This window comes from Pseudophryne corroboree, chromosome 1, assembly GCF_028390025.1.
Source record: "Pseudophryne corroboree isolate aPseCor3 chromosome 1, aPseCor3.hap2, whole genome shotgun sequence".
Classification (NCBI taxonomy): Eukaryota; Metazoa; Chordata; class Amphibia; order Anura; family Myobatrachidae; genus Pseudophryne; species Pseudophryne corroboree.
In genome coordinates, this window is record NC_086444.1 from 665,866,876 (window position 1) to 665,889,219 (window position 22,344).

Here is a 22,344-nt window from a genome sequence, read left to right on the forward strand (position 1 = left end):
TTGCTCATAATTGCACACTCATTGTATGGTATCTATAGTAAAGATATAATCTCCTATTATTGCTCTTTAAATATACACAGCGGTTGGTTTATTAGTTTAACTTGCTAACAAAATATACTGTTTAGTGATATTCCCCAGGTAAAATAGTTCTTTACGTCTACGTCAAGTCCTTTATATGAATTATAAAGTTGTCATGTAGTCTGTGGGTCCGATTCAGACCTGATCGCTAGGCAGAGTTTTCTCACAGCCTGCGATCAGATCTGAACTGTGCATGCACGATGGACCGCAGCAACGGGGATCGCCGGTCAGCGGCGAGATGGTGCAAAATTTCCAAACACATGGGCGATCGCAAGGAGATTGACAGGAAGAGGGTGTATGTGGGTGGCAACTGACCGTTTTCTGGGAGTGTTTGGAAAAACGCAGGCGTGTCCAAGCGTTTGCAGGGAGGGTTCTTGACGTCAATTCTGGTCCCGGACAGGCTGATGTGATCGCAGCGGCTGAATAAGTCCTGGGCTGCGCAGAGACTGCACAAAATCAGTTTGTACAGCTCTGCTACACATGAGATCGCACACTTGCACAGCTAAAATACACTCCCCCTGTAGGCGGCGACTATCTGATCGCAGCAGTGCAAAAATCGCTGCCTAGTGATCAGGTCTGAATTACCGCCTGTATTTTTTTTCATTTTATTTTGAACACACTGCTATGTGTTTCAACGCCAGCTTATATATTTTTATGATATTATTCATTGTACGAGGTGTGTGCAATAAAATTTCTGGATGCACAAAAAAGTATTTTATTTACAAACAAAGTGAACATTACACGTTTTCAAAGTATTTGCCAGAGGAGTCTATGCAAAATAGCATGCGCTCAAACCACTTGGTGAAGCAGCTGGATCAACCTGAACCAGGTACGTCTTCTACATGCTGGATGAAGGTCTCCACTTCAGCTTCCAGTGACTCAAAACAAATTCCCCATATCTTGCACTTGATTTGTGGGAGCACGAAGTCGTCACAGGGGGCCAGGTCTGGACTGTACGGTGGTTGGCTTCGCTCCTGGATGTGTTTATGAGCCAGAAAACCCAACACTTGTGGACAGCTGCACTATCGTGATGGAATGGAGAAGGGCGCCACAAGTGCAAGTTCTTAGACGGCGTATGGAAATGGCTTCCAACACTTGCGGCAGGCACCGGTTGGCGTAACATTCCCGCAGTGACTGTGTGCTGCTGTATGAGTGGTAAGGCAGCTACATGACTAGTCTTGGCCACAAAAAGAGCCACCATCTGCTTGGCCACACTGTGCTCACGTCAAAACTTCTGTGGAGGTGCTCCTCCAACTCCAGGACACAGGTTGGCCACAGCGCTCTTCATCTTCCTATGACAGCAAATCATTTAAATACAGTGGCTCGGGATGGTGCTTCCTCCTCAAAAGCAACTTGCAGTCTGTCAAAACTCTCCTGCTGTCGCAGACCTCTCTTGTAATTGTAGATGAGCATAACTCTCCAGTGGCCTCTGTTGAGCTCCATAACGAGTTTGTGAAGGAAGTTAGCAAGCTGACTTTTTCATTGCCTTTATATGGCTCGGTGCCTTGACATTTCACAAGAACTTTAGTGAGAGATAACAGTTCACAACCAGTAAGATTGTGTATACTCTACCTATGCAATGAAACAGTATGATATCCCGGCTGTTGGGATTCCTGCGGTCAGGAAACAGACGCCAGGATCCCGACAGCCAGAATACCGGTAAGCGCAATGTGTCCCCTCGGGGGCTCGCTGTGCTCACCACTCTTTGGGTCCGGTGGTGTTCAGGGTTATATTCCCCCTCGGGTGGTGGCATGGCCGGGATTCCGGAAGGCGGTCGGGATTCAGACCGCCAGCATTTCACCTGGTGTCAAGATTCCGGCATCTGTATCCTGACCGCTGGGATCCCAGCAGCCGGTAACTTGATTGACTCCCCCATGCACTACACATCCAGAAACTTATTGCACACACCTTGTAATCTTTATATGTGCCTAGCTCTGCAACATTTTTTTTCAAGGATAGTGAGAGGGAGACATGTGTCAGGGAGAGAGACTGAGACTGTCAGGGAGAGGGAGGTAGGGGGGGAGAGAGAGAGAGAGAGAGAGAGAGAGAGAGAGAGAGAGAGAGAGAGAGAGAGAGAGAGAGAGAGAGCAGGAGACACTACCTGTACCTGATTTCACAGCACACACTGCACAGCCACACAGGTCTCCTATAGAGACGGGCATTCCTCGGCATTAGGCCACGCCCCCTAAATAGCCGCATATCACGGCACTGCTCTGCTGGGAGTCGGGGGTGGGGAACAGTCGATTAGTTCCTGCACTGAACAGAGGTTGATGCGTGGTCTTTCAACTAACCGCACATCGCTCCTCCTTTACATCATGTTTGGGGGGGCGAGCTGCCCCCTTGCTCCCCCTGTTCCGCCGCCAGAGACTGAAGGGCAGGAGAGGCGCAAGCTGCACTCTCCTAACCCCTTCACAAACAGTAGCAGCATGGTGAACAGCACTTGGGGGGGGGGGGCGTGGCACTGTACAACATGACTAAAAACGGGGTTATGACACAAGGTCATACTCCTACAAGCGTCATACCGAAAGGTGTGCGCACAAAAATGGGGTGTGGCTTGATAGTGGCGTGTGCATGATAGTGGCTCTTACCCTTGACTCTTTTCTGGCTCTTTGCCTCTGACTGGTTGACCACCCCTATCCTACAGCCTAGCAGAGTGTCAGTTCTTAGGGATAGATCAATTGCCTTTGAAAAACAGTACCGATTTCTAGGTGTTCCTCCAGCTAGCAGAAGATACAGGACATATATCACGTCCGGTTGTTTTTCCTTTTTGTTTTAAAAGTCGTATACAAGCATTGTCTTTTTTATTTTAACCTTATTATCATTATTCTTGTAACTTAGAATTCTACTCTTTTTGTAAATAATTTTCTTTGTTCATATAGTCTTTAGAATGCTGGTCTTCAATTTATCTTTAGCTAGCTTAGGCTACCGTAAAATTCTTCTTGTTATGGTTAGAATTATTGAGACTATTAATACCCCTTTCACACCGCACAAATAAACTGGCAATATGCCGGGTCGGCGTGCGGTGTAAAAGGGGCATAGCCGAAATCGCAGGTCGCCTGACCCGAAAATTCAACCCGGGAATAAAGCAGTGTTATACCCGGGTTGAACACCGGGTCAGTGGCTGCGTAAACGGGCTCCCGGGTCGATGCGTCCCGGGACTCATTTACTACAGCAGGGAGAGGCGGCGCGGAGATGATCTCATCTCCCAGCACCACCTCCGCCCCCCCGCTGCTATGGCAACCCGCCCGGCATATTGCCGGGTTGGGGAAGCCTGCAGCAGCCCAATGCCGTATCCCACTCGGGAAGGACCCGTTTCCAATTCCCAGGTGGAATCCGGCATTGGCAGTGTAAAAGGGGTATAATTGAGTGATACTGTAGTTTGTGTGGCAGAAACTGCACAATTGTAACTCAAGTGATTTGGGGGACCTGTGGCAGCCAGTTATATCGGTCTCAGATCGCTTTTGAACCTGGGTCTGTACAAGCAGGCTCAGACCATTTCACATTGCAGTTTTGACCCATGTTATTCCCGAGTTGGTGCCTTTCACACTGAGGTTTCAAAGGAAATAAAAGGAGGGGCTGGGGACTGCTCTGAGCAGACACATAAAAAGCCAATCAGCACCTTTTTCTGAGACCCGGATGAATATCCCGGGTCAGAGGCTTTCACACTGCACACGACCTGGGTTCGACCCGTGTTTAAACCGGGTTGCTAGACACTGGTTATTTACTTTGGCGCCTTCACACTGCACCTCGACCCGGGTCGATGCAACAATCCGGGTTCTTTGGCGAAGTGAAAGGGGCATTACTGGGTGATATACTTGCATAGAAAAAGCAATATTAAGCCCTGTACAAGTAATTGTAGAAGTAATATTAAGCCCTGCATTCCTTACGTCAGGAATTTGAGCTTGGTCCTGACACAAGCCAAGGAATAATTCTAAGACACCACCACAGAAAATGCTCTGCAACAATGTAATACAATTTTATGTAGCTTTTTGCATGACCAGTAAATAGTTGACTATGTTAACATATATACCAACTCAAAGCAGATAAAGAAGAAGCATGATGGAAAGGAAAAGCCCATAAAATGGGAGAGGCTAGTAGGAAGCACGATTCACTGCTGCTGTACAGCATAGTACGCAGCTGCAATGGAAAATTTAGAACCTCCGCCACAAAAAGTCAAAGATCTACACAGTCGAGTAACATTGTCATGACCACCAGCTAGGTGCAGTGACCATCCATTTGCTTCAGCCCCATATGCAATTGAACTGTCAATTTAGACACGTCTGGTAGCCATCAGGTTAATTTTCATGATGAGCTGCTCCACTGTAGTGTGTCGGTCGGCCCCGAAGCACCTTCATGACAGACGTTCACCTTTCACATCAATGGCACGTGGTGCTCCACAGTTTCCACGTCGGTTCCTCGTAATGGTGTTATTTGTCCAGTCACAATAAACCTTCACCACAGCAGCACACAAGCCGTTCACAAACTGCACTGTTTCAGAAATACTGCTACCCTTTGCCCAAAAACCAATAATCATCCCTTTTTGAAACTCCGATAAATCGCCCCTTTTACCCATAATAGCAACGAGAGATGTGTGCAGATGGCTTATCTTACCCTTTTTTGATATACAGGTTGAGTATCCCTTATCCAAAATGCTTGGGACCAGAGGTATTTTGGATATGAGATTTTTCCGTATTTTGGAATAATTGCATACCATAACGAGATATCATGGCGATGGGACCTAAATCTAAGCACAGAATGCATTTATGTTACATATACCCCTTATACACACAGCCTGAAGGTAATTTTAGCCAATATTTTTTATAACTTTGTGCATTAAACAAAGTGTGTGTACATTCACACAATTAATTTATGTTTCATATACACCTTATACACACAGCCTGAAGGTCATGTAATACAATATTTTTAATAACATTGTGTATTAAACAAAGTTTGTGTACATTGAGCCATCAGAAAACAAAAGTTTCACTATCTCACTCTCACTCAAAAAAGTCCGTATTTCGGAATATTCCGTATTTCGGATATGGGATACTCAACCTGTATCTTACACTTTATACACCCATGTAAATACACAAAGATCGTCAGCTGCCAAAAAAAGAAAGAGATTGCCTTTTTGGAGCACTCTTTTGAATTAATTACTATTATAATGATATGATTATTTATATTTAAACGTAACTTTAAATATTCTCGTTAAGATATAAGGGGTATGAATTTATTTATATCTGTTATATATGTATGCACATTTGCAAGGTAAGTGTTAATGTCAAATCCCCCCCAAAAAAAGGAACTGATTTATTTATTATATAGACATAACACTGTCTTTGTGGTGAGTATTTTTTAGTGTGACTTTCTTACACAATCCTATAATAAAACAGATATTTTCCAAAGTCACACGGCTTAAATGTCTTGTTATTAATTAAACATATTAAAATTATAATCATATCATTATAAAATAGTAATTAATTCAAAAGAGTGCTCCAAAAAGGCAATCTCTTTCTTTTTTTGGCAACTGCCGATCTTTGTGTATTTACAAGGCTAAATTTTGATTGTTGGAGCACCTCCAGCTCAGGATAAATAAAAGCCAAATTATATGGGGAATTTGTCCGATAGCTGGTTATCGAGTATGTAATAAGTATCTACTTTTGGGTTTCGGTGCAGGATATACTATATGACTATAGACTTTATATACCCACCAAGCCAGCACACAACACATGATTACGTCATGGGCTACACGCTGCCGACGTCAAATGTAGGAGGCAATCATAATAATGTGACTTTCCCGTGTAAATGGCCAACATGTCGAATAAATGAGCGGCAAACTTGAAAGGTGGCAAGAACACTGTAAGCACCAATTAAATTGCCCCAGGCCTGAAAACTTAGACCCTAAGTTACTGGAAAATAATGACCTTCAATATTGTAGTGGCATAATGGATAACTTCCCATAACTGTTTGGTGTGCCCTCAAGGCGGGGAACATCCCACATAACACCTTTAAGGTGCTTCAAGCTCTCTACAACAACATATCAAACAAATTTAAACATGCAGGGAAAATATCCCAACCGTTAACAATCACAAGCAAGGTAGTATAGCATTGCCCCTGCTTTTCAACATAGCTATGGACTGGATTCTCAGAAAATCTTTTTGAAATAAAATGGGCACCGTAACTTATAAACATACAGCCCTCACAGATCTAGTCTGTGTCAATGATATAGTCTTCCTAGCCGAAAACATGCAGAGTGCTCAAAACATCCTAAATAAGCACCGCACAAATGAAGCAACTCTTGGCTTACAAATAAATGTGGGGGGGGGGGAACAAGTAATTTTTTTACTGGAACTACACTTATGCAGCTAAACCAAGATGGAAACATAATTGAACATGTAGATACCTTTAAATATCTGGGTTCAACTGTCAATGGTAAACTATCAATGCCGCTACAAGCGGTATCACAAGTCGTATAGGTTGTGCCACAGCTGCCATTGCATCTCTGAAAAAAAGGCCTCTGGAAACAACAGGACATTTCCATAAAAAATTGTGGTATTCAACGGATCAGTTAGAACATTACTACTTTATGGCTCAGAATCATGGACAATCATAAAAATGACCTAACAAGGCTGAACCGTTTCCAAATGAGGTGTTTACGAAGCAAACTACAAGTAAAACAGACTGCTGGAGAAATGGAAACATCCAAAAATTATGCCAAAACCAACCCACAATTGAATCCGATAATAAAAATGTGTTTAAAGTGGTTCGGACACGTCTGCAGTAAATGACGCACATCCAAGTGTATGGAAAATAACACGTGATGCGCCAAAGACGACATGGCTAAAGCATATTGTCCAAGACCATCAACCACTGCACTTCCTTATTGATGATGCCAAGCAAGCCACCCTAGACTGATCCCAGTGGTGTGCAGTTATTAGAGATTCCCTGTCTTTGGATGTCACAGTGCCGACAAGCTTACCCTACCGGCGCTAATGACAATTACGTCTAAGTCTATACCAAACTGGTTAGCCACTTACACCACTACCAAGACTTTTTAAGACCATTAAATTATTCTATACAATACTTCCTGTTTTTTATCACATTCAGGGGTAAATTTACTAACATTCGTATTTTCCCGTTTCAGGTCAAAGTTCAATCACGAATGACATCGAAAGTGCAAAACTGCAACTTTTTGAATTTGTTACGATGGATTTACTAAGCTGCCGTATTCGGGTTTTTCTTTTGTTCCGATGTCGATGTCATTCGTGTTTTTTTTTTTATTTTTACGGTAGTGATTAGCAAAACACTGCCGACTTTTTTACAATGAATCTCGGCCGGATCTGTGTGATCCGTGCTGGGGTTCATTTTTTTTTTTTTTTTTTTTTTAAATTAAACACTGTAAAATCCTTAAAAAAAATTGCGTGGGGTCCCCCCTCCTAAGCATAACCAGCCTCGGGCTCTTTGAGCCGATCCTGGTTGCAGAAATATGGGAAAAACAATGACAGGGGTTCCCCCATATTTAAGCAACCAGCATCGGGCTCTGCGCCTGGTCCAGGTTCCAAAAATACGGGGGACAAAAAGAGTAGGGGTCCCCCGTATTTTTAAAACCAGCACCGGGCTCCACTAGCTGGACAGATAATGCCACAGCCGGGGGTCACTTTGATATAGTGCCCTGCGGCCGTGGCATCAAAAATCCAACTAGTCACCCCTGGCCGGGGTACCCTGGGGGAGTGGGGACCCCTTCAATCAAGGGGTCCCCCCCCCCCAGCCACCCAAGGGCCAGGGGTGAAGCCCGAGGCTGTCCCCCCCCATCCAATGGGCTGCGGATGGGGAGGCTGATAGCATTTTGTGATAATGAAAAGATATTGTTTTTAGTAGCAGTACTACAAGGCCCAGCAAGCCTCCCCCGCATGCTGGTACTTGGAGAACCACAAGTACCAGCATGCGACGGAAAAACGGGCCCGCTGGTACCTGTAGTACTACTACTAAAAAAATACCCAAAAAAAGACAACACACACACACCGTGAAAGTAAAGATTTATTACATACATGCACACAAACATACATACATACTTACCTTATGTTCACACGCAGGTCGGTCCTCTTCTCCAGTAGAATCCAAGGGGTACCTGTTGAATAAATTCTACTCACCAGATCGCGGGTCCCAGGCTCCTCGGGGCATCCATTTGTAATCCACGTACTTGCATAAAATAAGAAAACGTAAAGCCGAGCCACGAACTGAAAGGGGCCCCATGTTTTCACATGGGACTCCTTTCCCCGAATGCCAGAAACCCACTCTGACTGATGTCTAAGTGGGTTTCTTCAGCCAATCAGGGAGTGCCACGTTGTAGCACTCTCCTGATCGGCTGTGTGCTCCTGTACTGTCTGACAGGCGGCACACGGCAGTGTTACAATGTAGCGCCTATGCGCTCCATTGTAACCAATGGTGGGAACTTTCTGCTCAGCGGTGACGTCACTTTAGGTCAACCGCAGGGCAGAAAGTTCCCACCATTGGTTACAATGGAGCGCATAGGCGCTACATTGTAACACTGCCGTGTGCCGCCTGTCAGACAGTACAGGAGCACACAGCCGATCAGGAGGGTGCTACAACGTGGCACTCCCTGATTGGCTGAAGAAACCCACTTAGACATCAGTCAGAGTGGGTTTCTGGCATTCGGGGAAAGGAGTCCCATGTGAAAACATGGGGCCCCTTTCAGTGCGTGGCTCGGCTCTCCGTTTTGTTATTTTATTCAAGTACCTGGATTACAAATGGTTGCCCCGCGGACCCTGGGACCCTGGATCTGGTGAGTAGAATTTATTCAACAGGTACCCCTTGGATTCTACTGGAGAAGAGGACCGACCTGCGTGTGAACATAAGGTAAGTATGTATGTATGTTTGTGTGCATGTATGTAATAAATCTTTACTTTCACGGTGTGTGTGTGTTGTCTTTTTTTGGGTATTTTTTTAGTAGTAGTACTACAGGTACCAGCGGGCCCGTTTTTCCGTCGCATGCTGGTACTTGTGGTTCTCCAAGTACCAGCATGTGGGGGAGGCTTGCTGGGCCTTGTAGTACTGCTACTAAAAACAATATCTTTTCATTATCACAAAAGGCTATCAGCCTCCCCATCCGCAGCCCATTGGATGGGGGGGACAGCCTCGGGCTTCACCCCTGGCCCTTGGGTGGCTGGGGGGGGGGGGACCCCTTGATTGAAGGGGTCCCCACTCCCCCAGGGTACCCCGGCCAGCGGTGACTAGTTGGATTTTTGATGCCACGGCCGCAGGGCACTATATCAAAGTGACCCCCGGCTGTGGCATTATCTGTCCAGCTAGTGGAGCCCGGTGCTGGTTTTAAAAATACGGGGGACCCCTACTCTTTTTGTCCCCCGTATTTTTGGAACCAGGACCAGGCGCAGAGCCCGATGCTGGTTGCTTAAATATGGGGGAACCCCTGTCAATTTTTTCCCCATATTTCTGCAACCAGGATCGGCTCAAAGAGCCCGAGGCTGGTTATGCTTAGGAGGGGGGACCCCATGCAATTTTTTTTAATAAAATAACAACTTTCCCACCCCTTCCCACTGATATACATGCACGGATCTCATGGATCCCTGCATGCCTATCCAATCACGGGAAAAAAAAGCAGGTCTGTTTTTTTTAAGCACTTTTTTACGAGTTGTAATTTTTCACGGCAGTGTTTGTTTTTTTTTTGCTTTGCACTTCTTAGTAAATTACCGAGATTCATACTTAAACAGCCGCGTTTTGACCGATGGTGTATTCATTCGTAATTTTTTTCTTGGACTTGCAAAAAATTACGAATGCCCTCATCACTGCCGTGATTATTGCTTAGTAAATTACCGAGATGACACTTTGATGAAAAAACGGCATCTCGGTCAAAAGCGGGAGCTTAGTAAATTTACCCCTCAGTGTCATTGCTGAACAGTATTGTATGAGTTAAAGGAAAAGAAACACCGTAAAGAAATAAGCATAAAATATACCATACCTGGCTTTTTCCTTTCAACATCAAAATATTGGTAACTTTTCCAAAAGGCAGACCTAGTGAAATGACTTCAGACTCTGTGACATCATTTGGAATCTTGCGAATGTGAATAACTCGTGATGGGGAACAGGGAGAACGATCTCCTTTAAAGTTTTTGCTATCGTTCCCATTAGCTGGAAAAGAAAAAAATGCACCGATTTACAAAAGCCAAACACTCCAACGCAAAATAACCAGCAGTGATATAAACACATCTACAATACTATAACTAATTGCTAGAATACATTTTAACTTATTTTTTTCATTCAATCATGAATTTTAACAACGGCTGAAGAAATCCAAATCTACCAAGATCCAAAAACAGAACAAAAACCCTTTATAAGCCCTGTGAATTTGGTGTATGATGGACTACTGTACAACAAAACCGGTTAAAATTGAGAATATAATAGGTTCATAAAACTCAAATACACTGCACAAATGCGCATACCCGCAAAATGCAAGACGCAATTAGAAAATAAGAATTTACTTACCGATAATTCTATTTCTCGGAGTCCGTAGTGGATGCTGGGGTTCCTGAAAGGACCATGGGGAATAGCGGCTCCGCAGGAGACAGGGCACAAAAGTAAAGCTTTCCGATCAGGTGGTGTGCACTGGCTCCTCCCCCTATGACCCTCCTCCAAGCCAGTTAGGTACTGTGCCCGGACGAGCGTACACAATAAGGGAGGAATTTTGAATCCCGGGTAAGACTCATACCAGCCACACCAATCACACCGTACAACTTGTGATCTAAACCCAGTTAACAGTATGATAACAGCGGAGCCTCTGAACAGATGGCTCACAACAATAATAACCCGATTTTTGTAACTATGTACAAGTATTGCAGATAATCCGCACTTGGGATGGGCGCCCAGCATCCACTACGGACTCCGAGAAATAGAATTATCGGTAAGTAAATTCTTATTTTCTCTATCGTCCTAGTGGATGCTGGGGTTCCTGAAAGGACCATGGGGATTATACCAAAGCTCCCAAACGGGCGGGAGAGTGCGGATGACTCTGCAGCACCGAATGAGAGAACTCCAGGTCCTCCTTAGCCAGGGTATCAAATTTGTAGAATTTAGCAAACGTGTTTGCCCCTGACCAAGTAGCTGCTCGGCAAAGTTGTAAAGCCGAGACCCCTCGGGCAGCCGCCCAAGATGAGCCCACCTTCCTTGTGGAATGGGCATTTACATATTTTGGCTGTGGCAGGCCTGCCACAGAATGTGCAAGCTGAATTGTATTACACATCCAACTAGCAATAGTCTGCTTAGAAGCAAGAGCACCCAGTTTGTTGGGTGCATACAGGATAACAGCAAGTCAGTTTTCCTGACTCCAGCCGTCCTGGAACATATTTTCAGGGCCCTGACAACATCTAGCAACTTGGAGTCCTCCAAGTCCCTAGTAGGTGCAAGGCACCATAATAAGCTGGTTCAGGTGAAACACTGACACCACCTTAGGGAGAGAACTGGGGACGAGTCCGCAGCTCTGCCCTGTCCGAATGGACAAACAGATATGGGCTTTTTTGAGAAAAAACCACCAATTTGACACTCGCCTGGTCCAGGCCAGGGCCAAGAGCATGGTCACTTTTCATGTGAGATGCTTCAAATCCACAGATTTGACTGGTTTTAAACCAATGTGATTTGAGGAATCCCAGAACTACGTTGAGATCCCACAGTGCCACTGGAGGCACAAAAGGGGGTTGTATATGCAATACTCCCTTGACAAACTTCTGGACTTCAGGAACTGAAGCCAATTCTTTCTGGAAGAAAATCGACAGGGCCGAAATTTGAACCTTAATGGACCCCAATTTGAGGCCCATAGACACTCCTGTTTGCAGGAAATGCAGGAAACGACCGAGTTGAAATTTCTTTGTGGGGCCTTCCTGGCCTCACACCACGCAACATATTTTCGTGTGCGGTCACCTCCTTTCTGGCTTTGACCAGGGTAGGAATGACCTCTTCCGGAATGCCTTTTTCCCTTAGGATCCGGCTTTCCACCGCCATGCCGACAAAACGCAGCTGCGGTAAGTCTTGGAACAGACATGGTACTTGCTGAAGCAAGTCCCTTCTTAGCGGCAGAGGCCATAAGACCTCTGTAAGCATCTCTTGAAGTTCCGGGTACCAAGTCCTTCTTGGCCAATCCGGAGCCATGAGTATAGTTCTTACTCCTCTACGTCTTATAATTCTCAGCACCTTAGGTATGAGAAGCAGAGGAGGGAACACATACACCGACTGGTACACCCACGGTGTTACCAGAACGTCCACAGCTATTGCCTGAGGGTCTCTTGACCTGGCGCAATACCTGTCCCGTTTTTTGTTCAGACGGGACGCCATCATGTCCACCTTTGGTATTTCCCAACGGTTTACAATCATGTGGAAAAAACTTCCCGATGAAGTTTCCACTCTCCCGGGTGGAGGTCGTGCCTGCTGAGGAAGTCTGCTTCCCAGTTTCCATTCCCGGGATGAAACACTGCTGACAGTGCTATCACATGATTTTCCGCCCAGCGAAAAGTCCTTGCAGTTTTTGCCATTGCCCTCCTGCTTCTTGTGTCGCCCTGTCTGTTTACGTGGGCGACTGCCGTGATGTTTTTCCCACTGGATCAATACCGGCTGACCTTGAAGCAGAGGTCTTGCTAAGCTTAGAGCATTATAAATTTACCCTTAGCTCCAGTATATTTATGTGGAGAAAAGTCTCCAGACTTGATCACACTCCCTGGAAATTTTTTCCTTGTGTGACTGCTCCCCAGCCTCTCGGGCTGGGCTCCGTGGTCACCAGCATCCAATCCTGAATGCCGAATCTGCGGCCCTCTAGAAGATGAGCACTCTATAACCACCACAGGAGAGACACCCTTGTCCTTGGATATAGGGTTATCCGCTGATGCATCTGAAGATGCGATCCGGACCATTTGTCCAGCAGATCCCACTGAAAAGTTCTTGCGTGAAATCTGCCGAATGGAATTGCTTCGTAGGAAGCCACCATTTTTACCAGGACCCTTGTGCAATGATGCACTGTTTTTAGGAGGTTCCTGACTAGCTCGGATAACTCCCTGGCTTTCTCTTCCGGGAGAAACACCTTTTTCTGGACTGTGTCCAGAATCATCCCTAGGCACAGCAGACGTGTCGTCGGATCAGCTGCGATTTTGGAATATTTAGAATCCACCCGTGCTGTTGTAGCAGTATCCTAGATAGTGCTACTCCGACCTCCAACTGTTCCCTGGACTATGCCCTTATCAGGAGATCGTCCAAGTAAGGGATAATTAAGACGCCTTTTCTTCGAAGAAGAATCATCATTTCGGCCATTACCTTGGTAAAGACCCGGGGTGCCGTGGACAATCCAAACGGCAGCGTCTGAAACTGATAGTGACAGTTCTGCACCACGAACCTGAGGTACCCTTAGTGAGAAGGGCAAATTTGGGACATAGAGGTAAGCATCCCTGATGTCCCGGGACACTATATAGTCCCCTTCTTCCTGGTTCGTTATCACTGCTCTGAGTGACTCCATCTTGATTTGAACCTTTGTAAGTGTTCAAAAAAATTTTTAGAATAAGTCTCACCTAGCCTTCTGGCTTCAGTACCACAATATAGTGTGGAATAATACCCCTTTTCTTGTAGTAGGAGGGGTAATTTAATTATCACCTGCTGGGAATACAGCTTGTGAATTTTTTCCCATACTGCCTCCTTGTCGGAGGGAGACCTTGGTAAAGCAGACTTCAGGAGCCTGCGAAGGGGAAACGTCTCGACATTCCAATCTGTACCCCTGGGATACTACTTGTAGGATCCAGGGGTCCTGTACGGTCTCAGCGCCATGCTGAGAACTTGTCAGAAGCGGTGGAACGCTTCTGTTCCTGGGAATGGGCTGCCTGCTGCAGTCTTCTTCCCTTTCCTCTATCCCTGGGCAGATATGATCTTATAGGGACGAAAGGACTGAGGCTGAAAAGACGGTGTCTTTTTCTGCAGAGATGTGACTTAGGGTAAAAACGGTGGATTTTCCAGCAGTTGCCGTGGCCACCAGATCCGATGGACCGACCCCAAATAACTCCTCTTCCTTTATACGGCAATACACCTTTGTGCCGTTTGGAATCTGCATCACCTGACCACTGTCGTGTCCATAACATCTTCTGGCAGTTATGGACATCGCATTTACTCTTGATGCCAGAGTGCAAATATCTCTCTGTGCATCTCGCATATATAGAAATGCATCCTTTAAATGCTCTATAGTCAATAAAATACTGTCCCTGTCAAGGGTATCAATATTTTTAGTCAGGGAATCCGACCAAGCCACCCCAGCTCTGCACATCCAGGCTGAGGCGATCGCTGGTCGCAGTATAACACCAGTATGTGTGTATATACTTTTTATGATATTTTCCAGCCTCCTGTCAGCTGGTCCTTGAGGACGGCCCTATCTATAGACGGTACCGCCACTTGTTTTGATAAGCGTGTGAGCGCCTTATCCACCCTAAGGGGTGTTTCCCAACGCGCCCTAACTTCTGGCGGGAAAGGGTATACCGCCCATAATTTTCTATCGGGGGGAACCCACGCATCATCACACACTTTATTTAATTTATCTGATTCAGGAAAAACTATGGTAGTTTTTTCACATCCCACATAATACCCTCTTTTGTGGTACTTGTAGTATCAGAAATATGTAACACCTCCTTCATTGCCTTTAACGTGTGGCCCTAATAAGGAATACGTTTGTTTATTCACCGTCGACACTGGATTCAGTGTCCCTGTCTGTGTCTGTGTCGACCGACTAAAGTAAACGGGCGTTTTAAAAACCCCTGACGGTGTTTTTGAGACGTCTGGACCGGTACTAATTGTTTGTCGGCCGTCTCATGTCGTCAACCGACCTTGCAGCGTGTTGACATTATCACGTAATTTCCTAAATAAGCCATCCATTCCGGTGTCGACTCCCTAGAGAGTGACATCACCATTACAGGCAATTGCTCCGCCTCCTCACCAACATCGTCCTCCTACATGTCGACACACACGTACCGACACACAGCACACACACAGGGAATGCTCTGATAGAGGACAGGACCCACTAGCCCTTTGGAGAGACAGAGGGAGAGTTTGCCAGCACACACCAAAAACGCTATAATTATATAGGGACAACCTTATATAAGTGTTTTCCCTTATAGCATTTTTTATATATTTCTAACGCCAAATTAGTGCCCCCCCTCTCTGTTTTAACCCTGTTTCTGTAGTGCAGTGCAGGGGAGAGCCTGGGAGCCTTCCCTCCAGCCTTTCTGTGAGGGAAAATGGCGCTGTGTGCTGAGGAGATAGGCCCCGCCCCTTTTTCGGCGGCCTCGTCTCCCGCTCTTAACGGATTCTGGCAGGGGTTAAATATCTCCATATAGCCTCCGGAGGCTATATGTGAGGTATTTTTAGCCAAAATAGGTATTCATTTGCCTCCCAGGGCGCCCCCCTCCCAGCGCCCTGCACCCTCAGTGACTGCCGTGTGAAGTGTGCTGAGAGGAAAATGGCGCACAGCTGCAGTGCTGTGCGCTACCTTTAGAAGACTGAGGAGTCTTCTGCCGCCGATTCTGGACCTCTTCTTTACTTCAGCATCTGCAAGGGGGCCGGCGGCAAGGCTCCGGTGACCATCCAGGCTGTACCTGTGATCGTCCCTCTGGAGCTGATGTCCAGTAGCCAAGAAGCCAATCCATCCTGCACGCAGGTGAGTTCACTTCTTCTCCCCTAAGTCCCTCGTTGCAGTGATCCTGTTGCCAGCAGGACTCACTGTAAAGTAAAAAACCTAAGCTAAACTTTTCTAAGCAGCTCTTTAGGAGAGCCACCTAGAATTGCACCCTTCTCGGCCGGGCACAAAAATCTAACTGGCTTGGAGGAGGGTCATAGGGGGAGGAGCCAGTGCACACCACCTGATCGGAAAGCTTTACTTTTGTGCCCTGTCTCCTGCGGAGCCGCTATTCCCCATGGTCCTTTCAGGAACCCCAGCATCCACTAGGACGATAGAGAAATGTCAATTTGTGGTATTTACAACGAGGTTGTACAACTTTTCTATAAATTGCGATCTGGGAGAAGTGCATGAAAAAGTGGGAGAAACCATCATGGACCCTAAAAAGTGACCACTGAGATAGCAAGACCATATAAAAAGGCTGATAGTGGCTATTAGGAAAAGTACTGGAGGTTTGTTAAAGGTGTCAATTGAATGACATTTGCACTTCTTATTAATGGTTGAAAAATTAAGGCAAGTGTGTTTCATAAAATTAAAGCCTTTCCAGCATTTTGGGATAAAGAAAAAAAAAAGGTCTGTATAGACATTTGTCAGTGTTTTTATACATGCTTGTAAAATGTTGGAATAAACTGTAAATTCAAAACCCTCCCATCAATAAAACAGTTCCAGGTACCTACCCACATCATTTAACCCATTATAGAGCTTTTTAGAGAAATTCACCTGAAAATTGACATGTCTTTAATGGCTAAATTATACTACAGTATTTAAGTAACTACAAATACATGATTATTCATTAGGAAGGATGTACCATACTGTGCCTTAAAATAAATGTTTCCCTACCATTCACCCACACAGGAGGGTGCGCACATTAAAAAACAAAAAACAAAATTAATCTAGAAAATCAATGCGAATTTGGAATTAGAATGCAAATATAATTCCAAATGTGAGCTCGCTGTGAGAACAGCTGCAGGACCCAACTCGCACCTATTTGGATTGTCCCCTAGAGGTCAAATATCTACTTTTACAGTCTTCTCCTTCTACATATGAATAATTTAACGTGATGATCTCAGTGGGTGGGAGAGTGATCACATTCAATAAGACATTAGAATTAAAGAAACGTAGTGACAAGGAAATAAAAAAAACCTTGGCCCACCAATGTGAATGCTCCTGTAAAGAAGCTGGGTGTATGATGGTGAAGTGTGGAGATAAGTTTGAGGATTTTAAAGAGGACCTTAGACATTGAAAGCGTCTTTTCTGGCAGCATTTACTACCAAAAACTTTGGAATGAGTCCCCTGCAGCACAAATATTTCTTTATGAAGATGACAATATTTGAGACCTTGAAAAACTCAACCAATAGACTCACTGGAGGAAGATTCAATTGTTTTCCCCTGTGGCTACCAATAAGGAGTGCAAAAAGGGAGCAGTTCAATTGTTGCTTTGTTTAGACTCCAGCAGCTGTGGGGCAGCGAGAAGAAATGTGCGCAAAGTACATGATGTAGGCGCCCCAACGGATGTTTGGGCATCCTAGTCAGGACTTTAGATGAGAATAACAGCTATTTGCATCTAAACACGTGTATTTGGGCACGTATAAAGGAACAATTGAATTGCTCTGATGGGCGCCCAGAAAACACTTGAATCACCCCCATTGACTAGCTGCATCTCAACTTTGTTATTGCAAGATTTGAATTCTGGCTAACACAAATCTGCTGCACTACTGGTAGAGGAACTGGAAAAGGAAAAATTGATCATCAAATTCTATTCCATACAATTATTTATGTTGTAGTAATGCAGCAATCTAAGAGATACATATAAATGTAGCATCCTTTTTTTTTTTTCCAATTCAGTGCATCCTCAAAAGCAGCCTGTTGGAGTTGCCAACATCCAAAAAGGAGGACATCATGCACGTTTTGTGGCATTGCCCTAATTTACATGCTTATTTGAAACTTTGTGCATAGTGCATATAATGCCATAGAAATGGGTAAAGGTTTTTAACCTTTGCCTCTAAAAGTTGTTTTGTTTGTTTGTTTTTTGGCTTTATGTCTTATAATTCTAAGAGATTGATTTGTAGAAATGTAGGCCAATGCACACATACTGTTTACTCCTTTGCACTGGTATTCAGACTATAGAAACTAAATTATAAAATTCTAAAAAAACAAACCAAAAAAATAAGATTTTAAACCTACCGGTAAATCTATTTCTCCTAGTCCGTACAGGATGCTGGGGACTCCGTAAGGACCATGGGGTATAGACGGGCTCCACAGGAGATAGGGCACCTAAAAAGAACTTTGACTATGGGTATGCACTGGCTCCTCCCTCTATGCCCCTCCTCCAGACCTCAGTTAGAGAACTGTGCCCAGAGGAGAAGGACAATACAAGGCAGGATTTAGCAATCCAAGGGCAAGATTCATACCAGCCCACACCAATCATACCATGTAACCTGGAACATACATAACCAGTTAACAGTATGAACAAAAAACGACAGTAACGGTCCAAGACCGATGTCAACTGTAACATAACCCTTATGTAAGCAACAACTATATACAAGTCTTGCAGAGTTTCCGCACTGGGACGGGCGCCCAGCATCCTCTACGGACTAGGAGAAATAGATTTACCGGTAGGTTTAAAATCTTATTTTCTCTTACGTCCTAGAGGATGCTGGGGACTCCGTAAGGACCATGGGGTTTATACCAAAGCATCCAATCGGGCGGGAGAGTGCGTATGACTCTGCAGCACTAACTGAGCAAATGCTAGGTCCTCCTCAGCCAGGGTATCAAACTTGTAGAATTTAGCAAAAGTGTTTGCCCCCGACCAAGTCGCCGCTCGGCAAAGTTGTAATGCCGAGACGCCTCGGGAAGCCGCCCAAGAAGAGCCCACCTTCCTAGTGGAATGGGCCTTAACCGAATTTGGTACCGGCAATCCAGCCGTAGAGTGAGCCTGCTGAATCGTATTACAGATCCAGCGAGCAATAGTCTGCTTCGAAGCAGGAGCGCCAATCTTATTGGCCGCATACAGGACAAACAGAGCCTCTATTTTCCTAATTCTAGCCGTCCTGGCTACATAAATTTTTTAAGGCCCTGACTACGTCCAGGGATCTGGAATCCTCCAGGTCACTTGTAGCCACAGGCACCACAATAGGTTGATTCATATGGAACGAAGAAACCACTTTAGGCAAAAATTGCGGACGTGTCCTCAATTCAGCTCGATCCACATGAAAAATCAAGTAGGGGCTCTTGTGTGACAAAGCCGCCAATTCTGACACTCGCCTTGCTGATGCTAAGGCCAAAAACATGACCACCTTCCAGGTAAGAAATTTCAACTCAACCTTGTTAAGCGGTTCAAACCAGTGTGATTTTAGGAACTGCAACACCACGTTCAGGTCCCATGGTGCCACTGGAGGCACAAAAGGGGGCTGGATGTGCAGCACTCCCCTTACAAACATCTGGACTTCTGGAAGAGAAGCCAATTCCTTCTGAAAGAAAATCGAGAGGGCCGAAATCTGTACCTTAACAGAGCCTAATTTCAGGCCCATATCCACTCCTGTCTGTAGGAAGTGGAGAAGACGACCCAGATGAAAATCTTCCGTAGGTGCATTCTTGGTCTCACACCAAGACACATACTTTCGCCAGATACGGTGATAATGTTTTACCGTCACCTCCTTCCTAGCCTTTATTAAAGTAGGGATGACCTCTTCCGGAATCCCCTTTTTCGCTAGGATTCGGCGTTCAACCTCCATGCCGTCAAACGTAACCGCGGTAAGTCTTGAAATACACAGGGCCCCTGTTGCAACAGGTCTTCCCTCAGAGGAAGAGGCCAGGGGTCTCCTGTGAGCATCTCTTGTAGATCCGAGTACCAGGCCCTTCGAGGCCAGTCTGGGACAACGAGTATCGTCTGTACTCTTCTTCGTCTTATGATCCTCAACACTTTTGTGATGAGAGGAAGAGGAGGAAACACGTAGACCGATTTGAACACCCACGGTGTTACCAGAGCGTCTACTGCTACTGCCTGAGGGTCCCGAGAGCTGGCGCAATACCTCCGAAGTTTTTTGTTGAGGCGTGACGCCATCATGTCTATTTGAGGAGTTCCCCAAAGACGTGTTATGTCTGCAAAGACTTCTTGATGAAGTCCCCACTCTCCTAGATGGAGATCGTGTCTGCTGAGGAAGTCTGCTTCCCAGTTGTCCACTCCCGGAATGAAGACAGCCGACAGAGCGCTTACATGATTTTCCGCCCAGCGAAGGATCCTTGTGGCTTCTGCCATCGCGACTCTGCTTCTTGTCCCGCCTTTGCGGTTCACACGAGCCACTGCTGTGACATTGTCCGATTGAATCAGAACCGGTAGGTTTCGAAGAAAACTCTCCGCTTGTCGAAGGCCGTTGTAAATGGCCCTGAGTTCCAACACATTGATGTGTAGACAGGACTCCTGGTCTGACCAAAGACCCTGAAAATTTTTTCCCTGTGTGACTGCTCCCCATCCTCGGAGGCTCGCGTCCGTGGTAACCAGGATCCAATCCTGAATTCCGAACCTGCGACCCTCCAGCAGGTGAGCACTTTGCAACCACCACAGGAGGGACACTCTGGTTCCTGGGGACAGAGTTATTTTCCGATGTAAGTGCAGATAGGACCCGGACCACTTGTCCAGAAGGTCCCATTGAAAAGTCCTTGGATGGAACCTTCCGAAAGGAATGGCCTCGTAGGCCGCCACCATTTTCCCCAGAACTCGAGTGCATTGGTGAACTGACACCCTTTTCGGTTTTAGCAGGTCTCTGACCATGTTCTGGATGTCTTGGGCATTCTCTATTGGGAGGAAGACCTTCATTTGTTCCGTATCCAGTATCATACCTAGGAACGGTAGTCGAGTTGTCGGAATCAACTGTGACTTCGGTAGATTTAGAATCCAACCGTGTTGCTGGAGCACTCTCAGAGAGAGCGCCACACTGCTCAGCAATTTCTCCCTTGATCTCGCTTTTATCAGGAGATCGTCCAAGTATGGGATAATTGTGACTCCATGCTTGCGCAGGACCACCATCATTTCCGCCATTATCTTGGAGAAAATCCTCGGGGCCGTGGAGAGTCCAAACGGCAACATCTGAAATTGGTAATGACAATCCTGTACAGCGAATCTCAGGTATTCCTGATGGGGGGCATATATGGGGACATGAAGGTACGCATCCTTTATGTCCAGAGACACCATAAACTCCCCCTCCTCCATGTTGGCTATTATCGCTCTGAGAGATTCCATTTTGAATTTGAATCTTTTTATGTACAGGTTTAGGGATTTCAGATTCAAAATAGGTCTGACCGAACCGTCCGGTTTCGGGACCACAAATAGGGTTGAATAGTAACCTCTTCCCTGCTGGTGCAGGGGAACCTTGATTATCACTTGCTGTATACACAGCGTTTGAATTGCAGCTAACACTATATCTCTTTCCGATGTGGAAGCTGGTAGGGCCAATTTGAAAAATCGGCGCGGGGGCACCTCCTCGAATTCCAATTTGTAACCCTGGGAAACTATTTCCAACACCCAGGGATTCAGGTCTGAACTGACCCAGGCCTGACTGAAAAGTCGAAGACGTGCCCCCACCGGTGCGGACTCCCTCAGGGGAGCCCCAGCGTCATGCTGTGGGTTTTAGAGCAGCCGGGGAGGACTTTTGTTCCTGGGCACCTGCCGAAGCAGGTGCTCTCTTGCATCTGCCCTTACCTCTGTCGAGGAAAGAGGATCCCCGACCTCTCTTGGACTTGTGCAACCGAAAGGACTGCATCTGATAGGGTGTTACTTTCTTTTGCTGTTGGGGAATATATGGTAAAAAAATTGATTTACCTGCTGTAGCTGTGGAAACCAGGTCCGTCAGCCCATCCCCAAACAATACATCACCCTTATAGGGTAGTACTTCCATATGTTTTTTGGAATCCGCATCACCCGTCCATTGGCGAGTCCATAAGGATCTTCTCGCTGAGATAGACATGGCATTGGCCCTAGAAGCTAGCAATCCAATGTCCCTTTGAGCATCCCTCATAAATAAGACTGCGCCTTTAATATGGGCTAGAGTTAAGAATATAGTATCCTTATCCATATTATCAAATTGATCTGTCAGCTCATCTGTCCAAGCTGCAATTGCGCTACACACCCATGCCGACGCAATTGTCGGTCTTAGCACAGCACCCGTATGAGAATAAATACACTTTAAGGTAGTCTCTTGCCTGCAATCTGCAGGGTCCTTAAGGGCCGCTGTGTCAGGAGACGGTAGCGCCACTTTCTTGGACAAGCGCATCAGCGCCTTGTCCACAGTGGGGGATGATTCCCAAATCTCCCTGTCTTGCTTAGGGAAGGGGTATGCCATATAAATTCTTTTGGGGATCTGCGGTCTCTTATCCGGAGTCTCCCAAGCTTTTCCAAAGAAATCATTCAATTCATGAGATGTGGGAAAGTTAATAATCTGTTTCTTTTCCTTAAACATGTGTACCCTTGTGTCGGGGACCGAGGGTTCATCCTCAATATGCAACACATCCCTTATTGCCACAATCATACACTGAATGGTTTTAGT

General features: G+C 45.8%; 1 protein-coding gene across 13 annotated transcripts in view; it reads right to left on the bottom strand.

The window, feature by feature from the left end:
- PTBP3 (polypyrimidine tract binding protein 3) overlaps positions 1 to 22,344 on the bottom strand; it is a 415,749-nt gene that overhangs the window by 178,399 nt on the left and 215,006 nt on the right. For all 13 annotated transcript variants that reach the window (XM_063914711.1, XM_063914705.1, XM_063914702.1 and 10 more), the window contains one exon: positions 10,076 to 10,245. In XM_063914711.1, coding sequence (XP_063770781.1) covers positions 10,076 to 10,245 — 170 coding nt within the window. The remainder of the gene's footprint in view (positions 1 to 10,075; positions 10,246 to 22,344) is intronic.